The sequence below is a fragment of the Anabas testudineus genome, chromosome 9, assembly GCF_900324465.2.
Source record: "Anabas testudineus chromosome 9, fAnaTes1.2, whole genome shotgun sequence".
NCBI lineage: Eukaryota > Metazoa > Chordata > Actinopteri > Anabantiformes > Anabantidae > Anabas > Anabas testudineus.
This window is the reverse complement of record NC_046618.1, coordinates 17,946,363-17,958,631: the sequence shown is the minus strand read 5'-3', so window position 1 is coordinate 17,958,631 and position 12,269 is coordinate 17,946,363. Positions and strand designations below refer to the sequence as shown.

Below are 12,269 nucleotides of genomic sequence, written 5' to 3'. Positions count from 1 at the left end.
TGGTTGTTGGCATGAAATATTTCAAATGTTTTAACCAAACAACAGATTACAGATAAAGTTTACAGTATTTTATTTATTTAGTTTAGTGCAGGTAATACCATACTGCTGCAGCAGCTTTGAAACAACCTCCACACTGGGTCTAGTTATAAAACAGAACCGAAATTTGTTTGTATAAGAATATAACCCACTTGTACAATAATATTGCTTTACCTCTTGTCTCTGCTCGACATGAATGGTTGACAGGAAAAATAACACCAATAGTTTCTGTGCGTGGAGCAGTGTGGAACATTTGTTCATGGAATATATATTTATTATTTCCAGAGAACATTTAAGGCCCCTGTGAACCATGGCACACTGAAGCTTTGGGTGAAAAGCTTGTCTGAGGCACATCCTCTGAAGGCCGTAACCCCTCTTGGTAAATAGTGCTGTGGTCCAGTTGTCTAATGTTTATCCCCTGAGCAGATTTATGTGCAAATGGCTACTGACACATGACACATTCCTTCCTGCATTGTCTCTGTCTGTGGGAGACATAGAGGCAGACGAGGGAGTGAACTCATTAAACTGTGGAGCCTGATGGCACCTGAGTGTCTCTCTATCTATATGTTGTATTCTTCAAAGCTTGGCAAAGGTCTGCATGCGAGTGGAGGAAGATTTGATTTAGTTATTGTTGAAACAAAGCGCTCTGACGTCCAGCAGCTCAGGGTGCACATACAGTAACGCTGCTGAGTAATGGGGTCAGTGGCTTTCAAACAAGGAAACATTTGTTAGATTTTCTCAGTCTATTGTGGAGTGCGAGTGCAGAGAAGGTTATTTTTGGATGGACCCTGCTAAAAATAGCAATAGCAAAACACTGATAGCACTCAGGTAAACACAGATGATCACAGTGGAGCTTTGACTGAATCTCAGTCGACCATAACCTCCCCCACCCCAGCAAGAGAGCAACAACAACAGATCTAACGGATCACACTGGGGTGTTCCCCCAATAGGACCTAATGAAACAAGCGTGCAACATGAGCAGGAAGCTCTTTGTGTTGAGGTTTCAAGTGAAACAAAACTGCTATTTTAGAGCCAACGCGTGCTGCCTTAGTAGAGCCAGCACAGCTGAACATTAAAGGACAAATAATGTGTTGTTAGCCGACGTTTTACTACACATCTGGAACGTCTTGGGAAAGTTGTATGATTTTATTAGCAATGGGCAACGGATGAAGAAAGTCACCACAAGTTTTTGGCTGTGAGGCTGAACTGCATCATCATGGAAATTCATGTGTTTTACTGAGGCAGGCTGACAGTTTCCTTTTGAAGATGCACATTTGGCCAAGAAGCCAGATTGTGGTCCAGATAAGTCTCCAGATAAGTGTTGAGTTCAATCACCTGGGTGGACGTAACAGACTGTTAAACGTCTGTAAGGAGCTTTTGCTGAGGGTAGGTGGGACCCTGCAACACGGAGAGATTGTGGCTGCATTCCTCATAAAAGCTTCTCTAGGATGTGATGAGTAACATGTCTGAGAGGTCCGGGGCGTTTTGAAACAGTAGTAATACTGTTTCACAAAATGTATCAGGTTTAAAGCAGCATTTTAGAGGTGAGTCAGTGACTGGTGCACCTAAACCACAAGACAAACTGAAAACCATCACTACTACATGGAAATATCTCCAGTGGCTCCTTAACGTGGACTCCTCTCTGTTTTCAGTTAGATTTGTTTTGTATTGCGCACAATACAGAAAGGATCTGGTTCATATTCAGTATTTAGCTTCTCATGAGGTTTTACTTCAGGACTTAGAGTCTTGCTGGAGTCCATCCCAGGTCCACGTGTCCCTCTTCCCTCTGCGTCCTGAGGGCGGCGCTGCTGCGCGCCGCTCCGTGAACCTTGTTCCACTGGTGAATGGGCGTGTTTGCGTTTGTGCGCTTTGCCCGTTTGAGTTATTCCTCAAGAGAACAGGACATGGACTGAAGTCTGACAGGTATGATGAACCAACTTTAACTTTAAAAAAGCAGTAGATCGCTGTAGAAAGCTGAAATAATGCAGTCTAGGGTAAAAGGTCTGTGTTATAATTTAGTTTATTCTGACAGGAGTACATGTGATAGTGACAGCACCGTGTCACCGTGTGCCTGCGAGGTGTACCGCGACCTTTTGAGACTTTACTCCTGATTAAATTAACTGCAGTGTGTTCCGACCTTGTATTTATTTTGCCCTCCGTGTTTGTTGTTGACCTCCACACGCTGACGAGTGAGGGTGTCTTATTACAGGGGACATGTCTCGATCACAGCAGTGGTAATACATGACAGAAACACAGTTTCCCCTGTTGACAGGACTGAACCACATCTGAGCCACAGGGCTGCAAATCTCAGGGAATCAGCTGCAGATGGAGGACTTCTGGGCAGGAGCCCTATGGGCGCTGAAGATTTGGCTGTACCTCATCATCAGCCTCATCATGATCCCAGCTATGTTTGGCTTCTCACTGGGCATCTCTGAGACCTACATGAGCATCCTGGTGAAAACCTTAGAGGTACCGTTGTTGATACTGGGAAAGTTTCTCACAAATGTGTTAAGCTGTACACATATTTAGATTTGATGAGATGGTCCTCAGTGTTTCCTGTCTGTCCTCCTCTACAGTGGGCCACTCTGAAAATACAGAAGGCACACATCGAAGAACAAACACTGAAAGCCTCATCGTCTAATGGTGAGTCAGAAACTGTATGTATGGGTTGATGTTCGAAGTAGATAGATAGATAGATAGATAGATAGATAGATAGATAGATTTAAAGGTCACTCTGCTGATGAACGTCTTGTCATATCCTTTATTGTGAAAGATAGGGCTTTAGTGACAGGACTGTGTTGTGCTGCAATACTGGATTTCATAACACACTTTATTACAAGTCTGGGCAGGCATGTTGCAATGGTCTTGCCAAGTTTTAAAAGAGTAATTGATTTACCTGCACAGTGGAGAAAGTCCTTCAGCTACAGATAAACGTGCTCACAGAATTATAGCTAAGTGACCTTATTATAACGCAGATTGAAATGGTTTTATTTATCATTGGATTACACTGGGCAGTCTCCGTCTGGCACCGTGACTCAGTTAACTAACTTTATGACAGGGAACAGGGTGAATTTGCTTTGGAAACTCTGCCTATCTCACAAGGTGCAATTACTCAACGCCTTATCAGTCACTAATCTTCACAGGGTGGTCTCCCCTGGAGCACAAGAAGACATAAGTTAGGCCTATGTTAGCATAATCCAAAGTATGTAAGCGTCACATTTTGAAATGTGGACGATTAATACAAGAAGGGAAAGTTCCTCATAACCGTGATAAGGCAGACGTCGTTCAGGAAACTTTGATTGTATATTGAATACATAGTTTGTTACTGCAGGGTTTGGACTTTGCCTACTTAGTTATCAGATAATGCAGAGTCCAAGCTGAGGCCACCTCTTAACTGTCCTGAGACCTGTTTGGTGGATGGTGTTAGATCCCAGGCAGTGCAGCCTTTATTACTTACTTTATGCCTGCTCTCTGAACAACTGAGCTCCCATGTTATTAACGTGTAGTTCAGGTCAAACTGTAAAAATCTGTGTTGTAGGTGTGTTATTGCTCCTTTTAACAGTTTAATTTGTTCTTATATTGTTACATTTGAATTAAGTTGTATTACTTTTATATCATGTACTTACAAGAAACACATTCCTGAATGAACTTTGATTTTTTTCCTTCCTGTTGACCATAAACCATAAACATTTCCAATACAATCAGCACAATCTCAAGAGATATGAACAGATACTAAATCAGATGATTACGTTTGACTGCTTTGTGTTCACGCGTGTGTCGTGTGTATGTGCATCAGGTCTTATCCAGAGGGAAGATGGATCAATGGAGAAAGAGTTAGGGGAACTTAGACGCAGTCGTCCCAAGCCACCAGTGGGTGGTGATTTTACACTTAGTGACTGTTTCTACTTCACCAGAAAAGGAATTGAGAGCATTGTAGAAGATGAGGTACGTCTTTCTTTATTAACAAGAACACAATTTGTTATGTGATTAGTAATAGCTGATTTGTAATCCTTGGTTTTGCAGACTGTTATTTCATTTTGGTGTCATGTTGTGTTTAGGTGACGCAGCGGTTCTCTTCAGAAGAGCTGGTGTCCTGGAACTTACTGACTCGCACAAACAACGATTTCCAGTACATCAGTCTGAAGCTGACGTTGGTTTACGGCCTCGGCATCTTTGTGAGATACTGCATCCTCGCCCCACTCAGGTACACAAAAATGTGGATGTATGGCTCTGCCCAGTGAGTTGTACATTTTCTAAAATACAAGAAAAACCACATTCTGTGATTGGTGCCTTTGCTTGAACCTTTATTTATATTGTAGGTTTTCAGTGTTTACGCTGGGCGGCCTAATTGTGTGTTGTAAAAGTTTAAAGTTTGATCACACTCAACAGGACAGAGCCATGTTTACCACTGCTTTACATCACCTTTGCTTGTATCTATACATTCACTTGTCTTTCCAAAAAGACGTTGCCCTGATGGCTTTTGCATCTCACTGATGGCGTTTTGGTATTTGACACAGAAAATCTGGCATCTGTTTTTCCTAAAAACAACCTGACAACAACATGGACTCATCTGACCACAGACAACCTGTCCTCTGCTACCTTTTAGTTTGTCTACATAAGCTCAGGCCCAGAGAACCCAGCGGCATTTCTTCACACAAGTGCCTTTCTGGGTATATATATATATATTTAGAAACCTTTGTTAGTCCCACGGTGGCATTTGCATTGTGGACAGGCTGCCCCTTTGAGGTGCCAAGGGTTAGGGGTTCAGTGTGGTGTCCAAGGACAATTTGACGAGTAGCTAAGAGACACCGGGAATCAAACTACTTCATAGATGACTACTCTACCACCTGAGCTACTGCTGCCAGGATATAAATATAGTTGTGGACTGTGTTGGCAACAGTTTTCTACTGTACTCATGAGTCCATGTGGCTTAATTCATCACCATGAATGACAGTTTCTTATGCAATGCCATCTGAGGGCTCAAAGGTTACACACATCCAGACATTAAGCAGAGGTTCCACCCTTGGCCATTATGCACAGAGAATTCCCCAGACTCCCTGAAGCTTTTCACAATGTTGTGTTCTGTAGATGGTGAAAGTCGTACAATATTTGCAATCTAGCATTTCAAAATTTATTTTTTTAAACTGACTGGCAATTTTCTCAAGTGTTGAATCTTGACCCTCTGGTTACAAAGACTGAGCCTTTGCTCCTTTTATGTTCATTCATTATGTCCTCCCCTGTTAAACCTTAACTTTCTACTTTTGGCATCATTCAGAACAGTGTGACTTGAATATTTTATAAACTTGGTCTTTTCTTTTTTAGTGTGCTGTAGACATCAAACTCTAAATTGGTTTATACTACACAATTAAGTTTAAATCTTTTCTTTACATTTTATCAGATAAATAAAGGTTCAAGCTGATTTGAAAAACATAGATTTTATTTGCATTTTAGAAAAAGTCCTAATTTTCCTCCAAATTAATAACATGCGCACACCAAAAGCATTAATTACTATTATTACTAATTTGCCATCTGACCATGCTTCTAATACTGTGTTTCGTACGTTCGCATAGATTTCCTAGGTATGTTATAACAATAAATCAGTATTGTAAATGTATGTGTATGAGTTTATAATTGTTTTCCATGAAGAAGACTGAATGTGTTACCCTCGTTCCAGGATAACACTGGCCTGCATTGGTTTGACCTGGTTGGTAATAGGAACGTCTGCGGTTGGATTCCTTCCAAATTGGAGGTGACCACAAAATATCACAAAATCATTTTGTGTACCTTACAATATTGAACCACTTGCTGTCTTGGAAATAGCTCACTTCTCAGTGGCTTATCTAGCTCTGTCTTTACTTTTTTTCCCCCTATAAATTTCTGTTTTTAGGATTAAGTCCTGGCTCAGTGAATGGGTCCACGTCATGTGCTACAGAATCTGTGCTCGAGGACTGTCCGCCGCCATTCGCTATCACAACCGGTACGTAAGCCCTCTCAGTTAGTAACTTTAGATTAAAAATCAGGAGTAGTTTTTCTCAGTCTGACTTCATATCTTCACCTCACAACCACAGGGAAAATAAACCCCAAAAAGGCGGGATCTGTGTTGCCAATCACACATCTCCTATAGACATTGTGATTCTCTGCAATGATGGGTGTTATGCTATGGTATGGAGGCAACTTCTTCTACTGTAACATACATACATGATTGATATTATTGTTAAATCATGACGTGCTCCTGCAATTGTCCAAATTTGTTTTGCAGGTGGGCCAAGTTCATGGAGGCTTGATGGGAGTTGTTCAGAGAGCCATGGAGAGGTCCTGTCCTCACGTCTGGTTTGAGAGAGCAGAGATGAAAGATCGCCACCTAGTGACTAAAAGGTCAGTTTTCCACTAACTTTATTATTTATTTTCAGGCTTGTAGGTGCATGTCCTGCTCCCCGTGTATTTAGCCTCTGTTGTTGCTCTGGTACTTTGACATTTTCCTGGCAGCAAAGTGCTCTATATAGTTTCTGTTGGTCAGATATGTTTTGGAAACTTGCTACTGAACAGTGAGTCACACAGTTTGGATTCCATTGTCTCATAATATCAGATCTTCGCCTAGACATGTGTTCCAAATGTTTGATGCATTGTCCCAAATGTGATCGCCTTGAAAGGCACATAATGTAAATACAGTATCTATATAGTGAGCAAATGCCCCCCCCTTACCTCTTTGTGTTGCTTCCAGGCTGAAGGATCATGTGAATGACAAGAAAAAGCTTCCCATTCTGATATTTCCAGAGGGTAAGTGTGACCATGTAGAAAGATAGAATTACTAGTTTTATGTTTAGCGTTGTTATTTCATCTCAGTGCCTGATGGCAGTCTGGCCACTGCAGCACTGGCAAATGAGCAGTGATGTTATCTGGGTTTGGACAGGACTCACACAACCCTGTCTCCTTTAATCTTCTGATGTCTGCTTTCTGCAGGAACCTGTATCAACAACACATCTGTCATGATGTTTAAAAAGGGGAGTTTTGAAATTGGAACAACAATATATCCAGTTGCCATAAAGGTACTTCACTTATGTCTGTTTAAGTTTTTTTTCTGAACTTGTATGTATTTTAATTTGAAATCCCATGTCTCATTGTACTGCTATGTTTTTTCTTGTTTTTTATTTTCCTAGTATGACCCAAAGTTTGGAGATGCTTTCTGGAACAGTTCAAAGTATAGCATGGTCAGTTACCTGCTGAGGATGATGACCAGCTGGGCCCTCGTGTGTAACGTCTGGTACCTGCCAGCCATGCACCAGCAGGTGTGTATGACATGTGCTGAAACACGTGAGCACACACAAGACTTAAAAAACCAACCCCACAACCACCCCAAGTCCAATTACAGTATGTAAACTCACAGAGACACATACTGAGACTTTTATTTATTCAAAAATCGCAGCAGGGAGAAGATGCTGTCCAGTTTGCCAACAGAGTGAAGTCGGCCATCGCTCACCAGGGAGGGCTAGTAGATCTACAATGGTAATATTTTCAAACGTCTTTTTATTGTCTGGTGTTTCTTTTAAGATAAAACAAACTTTAAATTGAAGAATCTCTCAGAAATCTGTTTATGCAGTGCTTAGTCTGAATGTTGCACGTGACAGCCGCTGCTTCATTGTTGCTCTTTTGTGTGAAATGATTTGTCCTGTCGCCACCTGGTTGCCTTTGCAGGGATGGAGGTCTGAAGAGAGCAAAGGTGAAGGAGACGTTTAAAGAGTGGGAGCAGAAGAAGTACAGCAACATGGTGGTGGGAGACGACAGCAGCAGCAACAGTGACTGAGGCCCACAACCGGCACGAAGGACAAACCCCTGCCCGTTGGGGAGAATTTACAGTACACTGGAAACAGGCTCCTTTATCTAACATGGTAGAAGCCTGGAATACAGTACTGCACAGTGTAGTACTGTACAGTGAACATACCAAACTCTGAAAACTTTGGTACAGCTAAAAGGAGGAGCGTCTCAGTGATTAACAGAAATTACGTGCAATAAAGTGCAATATTGAACTTTACAGCTAACACACTGTGTGTGACAAAGGGACTCTGTTATTACTGCTGCGTAAGATAACAGTGATTGAATACTAATGCTGAGAAAATGCTCTGAATGAAATGTGTGATTGAAGACAATGCACTGGTTAAACAAACTGGATTTATGGATGTATCTGTTCTCAGTCTGCTGACTCCTTCATTGTTTTTTTAAATAAATATTAGTTTACAAATTGAATAACTGTAGTGTGCTTATATAGGGGAAAAATGATCCTGGAGGTTTTGTATGTTTTGTAAGATTATGAACACATTTTTAGCTTATACTGTTTATCAGATACAACAATACCGAGATCATGATGGTTAAAACATTTAAACATGGGTGTTACGTATTCAGAGACATGCCAATATAACAAAGTTGTCAATTAAACCATCACCTGTTCACATAATGTTCCCAAGTTGAATTTAACATTGATGGGCACAGTTTTTTTTATCATTCAAAAGTAAACATCTTGACCTTTCATCTTTTCTCACAGAATTGCAAAAGTAAAGTAAGGACACAGGAGACAAAATGGTTTGGCACTTAAATAATATGTGACAGTGTTGTGTGTGAAAGGGCAGGTTATGAAGTGTCCACATGAGATGTGACTGTCTTAGAGGATAACACACAGCCTGGACTTTTTGGATCTCTCCTCACTGGATGTTTTCCCTGAAGCTTGATCCTCTCTTCTGTCTTTTTGCCATGGGTTCTCCTCTTTGGTCCCTTCAAACAAATCACACAAGAATTTATTTGAGGTTCGCTCGCTCCTGATTTTTCTTTTGCATCAGACTGACAGTGTCCTCACCATCACTCTCATCATTTCTTGGATCTGTGTCGTCTTGCTTCTCCTGTGTAAAAACAAGCACTTAATCACATTCACAATGCCACGTTGTGTTTGACAGCTACTAAGCCTCTAACCAATAATTAATGACTCCACAACACGACAATACCAACGTACCTGCAACAAGCCAGTTGTGTTTGTCTCTCTCTTTTTGTTTGTCTCTCTGAGTTGCGTGTATCTGCAAAAATCAACCTCAGAATCATTTACAGTGATATGTGCACTGTATGTCACGGCTCTATTTAAAATGTGTCTCTGTTTCTCAGGAGAAACGAATCCTAGGGGGAAATATTTATGAACCGGATCAGCTCGTCATGTTCTGTGCAGTTCAGATGGCAAACAGGTTGCTGTTGATTCAGTCAGGCAGAGTTTAAATGAAGCTGCTTTTATCTCTAAGCAATAAAAGTCAATAAAGCTGCTCTGTAACAAATCTTTTAGGGTTTTAGCTCCATGAACCCAATGGTTTCCAAATTCAGAATAGCCCACACAGCGAGACCTTTCTTCCTTTAGGCCTGTGATTTTAAATGTAGCTTAGCTTAGTCATGTTGTTGTCATCACTGATTTGTAGTCGTATTTGATTAGACGTCATGTGTCCAGGAGAACATTAGCATTGGCATCAGCTGGTGCACTAGATGACCAGTAACTATTCCATTAGTTACTTGATTTGAGTTATTTTCTGCATAAACATAAATGCAAATGTTCTCAAACTATTGGTATCCTTAGTGATATATTTTGTTTTTCATTGTGTCAAATGTGGATCAATAATCCTTCAAGAGCTAGTGACAGCTATTTCAGTAACTAACGTCACACATGCAGCGATTTACCCACCGTTGAAGATAGGAGTCACAGACGCTGTGTTTACCATTCCTCTTAAGTCCACCTGCTGTCCATGTGCTTGTATGTACACCTACAGCTGCTGCTCCAGATGCAGTAGGCATCTTTGCCGGTGGGACCACAGATTTAAAAAAAAATAAAAATAAAAGCTTGCCTTGCACGATTTCACACACAAAAACCTGTCCTCTTGTTGTTTGAATGGCTGTTTGCTGTGTGCAGCAGGAAAATGTGGCTGTGGAGTTTATGGAGGTGTTTGTTGTTGTATCCATAGCAACAGTGTACCAAAAGAATGGAACAGCTACTGAGGATCCTGCGAGTGGGATTGATCCACTGAGATCTTTGGTCCTGTACACCGTCACAAGCAGTGGAAAACCACATGTAAAACCTTTAACAACTTTTTTTTTTCACTTTATATACTGGATCCCAAAAAAGGTATCACCATAGCTCTAGGGGGCATTAAACCCTGTAACGCTGTCCTGTCTTTATGTAATTTGTTTTTACTTTTATTGTAATGTTCTATTATTTGTGAATATGATTATTTATAGCAATGGGTTGTGAGTTTTATTCAAGTGCAGTGTTAAAAATAAGAATCTTTTTGTGGAGCCAAACACTTTATTTTGAACGACATGCAAACAAATGAGAACAGAACACTTTATCACTGCTGAACATCTCAGTTTGAATGAATCAACATTTCATCTGTAGCTAATATTTTTGAACGATAACCAGCCAGCATCATCTGCATGTTTAGATGCCGTGACTTGTTAGGATTCTTCCTTCTCATCTCCGTGTGTGATGATGTAGCAGAGTGACTTGTAGTCAATGTTTCCGGTTGGGTCAATAGGAGCGAGAGCAAAGGCCTGATCCACCTAAAGGTTTAGGAAATAAAACAGTCCGTTGTAAGGATTATTGTAAGAAATAGCCTCTATGAGTCACTATAAAAGTAAAAACACAAACCTCCTCTGCTGTGAATTTGTCAGCCTGGTTCATCAATAACCGTCTAAATCTGGATTAAGATGCCAAAAAGTGATTCATAAGATGCATTACACCAAACATGGAAAATATTAATAAGATGAAAGCTAAATTAAGGTAATCTTACTCATCCTTGTTGACAAAACCTGTCCCATTGGGGTCAAATAGTTTGAAGGCAGCAAGTATGGTGTCTTCGGGATCGGTACCTGCAGGAAATCCAAATATTTTCCTGCGTCACCTCACCTGATAGTTTGTCATTAAACACTCAAAATTTTGTTTGGCCGTCTGTGAAAAGGTCTCACCATTAAGTTTCTCCCCAAAAAGAGTCAGGAACACAGTGAAGTTGATGGGACCCTTCCCCTCGTTCAACATCTCATCCAGCTCCTCATCTTTGACATTAAGCTTCCCTGGTACACACATATATACAATTTAGTTTAAACATATATATATACGTCAAAAGCTACACATCAGTACAGCCTAAACATTTTGGGGGGGTTAATAAATTACCCAGCTGTCCATAGGTCTCCTTTAAGTCTTGTTTTTTGATAACACCATCTCTGTCTTGGTCAATGCAGCCAAACGCCTATGGAATAAATCCCACATGCAAATAAACATCACAGAAATTATGGTGAGAATTATTGAAATGTATATATAATGGAGGCTTGGCAGGCATCACAGAAATCCTTTCCTCCTGGTTTAATAATAGAGGGGAAAAGCATTTAATGCTGTTCTTTGTTGCTGACTACAGTCAGTGTTTGTGACTTTAGAAGAATTTGTGCCCCTCGAAGGGAAGTTATCATTCACTCATTTATATTTTCAATAAGAAATTGTTGCAAATATCTTTCATTATGTTCTTTCAAGGTGATACACTGTAAAAAGCTAATGCAATCATTCAATGACTGATCAATTCAAGTCTTAAAAAATTCCCACGCAAATCTCTTTCAGGAAACGTTTTAAAGGCAGCTGTAAAAGCAGGACAAGATACCATACTGACTATACCTCCTTGAACTCCTGTATCTGGGACTGCTCAAACATGGAGAAGACATTGGAGCACGACTTTTGTCCTCCCCTTTGTCTCTTGTTGGAGGCTTTTTTGCTTGCCTGAGAAGATCAGAACAAACTTATTAAGTTAACAAAGTATCCTAAGCAATCACTTTTACAGTAGCAAAAACTTTTTAAACTTTACTTTTAAATCTTCACTAGCTGTAGCACAAAAGATGATAGAGACTGACTTACCATGTCTGAAGGATTGTACGTGGAGTCCCAGCCGAGGTGTGATGCTGGGGTGGGTTTTATGTATGACCCATCTTATCTTCTACCCTCCTAGAATAGCCTGTGGTAGGCAGCAAAGTCCCTTACATGGCCACGGCTGCTCTGTGTGTGCCACTAAAGGTACCAGATAAGAAGTGAAGCAGCCAGGATTCCTCTCAGCTGGAAAATAGAGATATGAAGAGCAGAGAGAGAGAGGAGAGAAAAGGAAAAGTGACCTCTGACATTTGACAGTCTCTTCAACTAATAAAGTTACTCCCTAAGTTAACCTTATGTCTGATGT

The 12,269-nt window shown here is 40.7% G+C and overlaps 2 protein-coding genes across 3 annotated transcripts; one reads left to right on the top strand and one right to left on the bottom strand.

Moving 5' to 3' along the window:
- Window positions 1-1,883: 1,883 nt before the first annotated feature.
- Window positions 1,884-8,480, top strand: agpat9l (1-acylglycerol-3-phosphate O-acyltransferase 9, like). Of its 2 annotated transcripts, none has more exons than XM_026343119.2 (14): window positions 1,884-1,959; window positions 2,309-2,505; window positions 2,613-2,679; window positions 3,833-3,981; window positions 4,095-4,240; window positions 5,711-5,785; window positions 5,924-6,013; window positions 6,105-6,198; window positions 6,296-6,411; window positions 6,758-6,813; window positions 6,997-7,082; window positions 7,194-7,322; window positions 7,460-7,539; window positions 7,729-8,480. In XM_026343119.2, the coding sequence occupies exons 2-14, from the start codon at window positions 2,362-2,364 to the stop codon at window positions 7,835-7,837; spliced, it is 1,341 nt and encodes a 446-aa protein (XP_026198904.1). In that variant the 5' UTR covers window positions 1,884-1,959; window positions 2,309-2,361; the 3' UTR covers window positions 7,838-8,480. The 2 variants fall into 2 exon arrangements, with proteins under 2 accessions (XP_026198904.1, XP_026198905.1); XM_026343120.2 differs by having other exon boundaries at window positions 1,933-1,959; window positions 2,246-2,505.
- Window positions 8,481-10,509: 2,029 nt separating this feature from the next.
- On the bottom strand, window positions 10,510-11,824 carry LOC113150598 (myosin regulatory light chain 2, atrial isoform). The gene is made up of 6 exons (XM_026343170.1): window positions 11,717-11,824; window positions 11,225-11,300; window positions 11,020-11,124; window positions 10,845-10,923; window positions 10,703-10,751; window positions 10,510-10,614 (listed from the first exon to the last, which is right to left on the bottom strand). The coding sequence occupies exons 1-6, from the start codon at window positions 11,750-11,752 to the stop codon at window positions 10,510-10,512; spliced, it is 450 nt and encodes a 149-aa protein (XP_026198955.1). The 5' UTR covers window positions 11,753-11,824.
- Window positions 11,825-12,269: the final 445 nt, after the last annotated feature.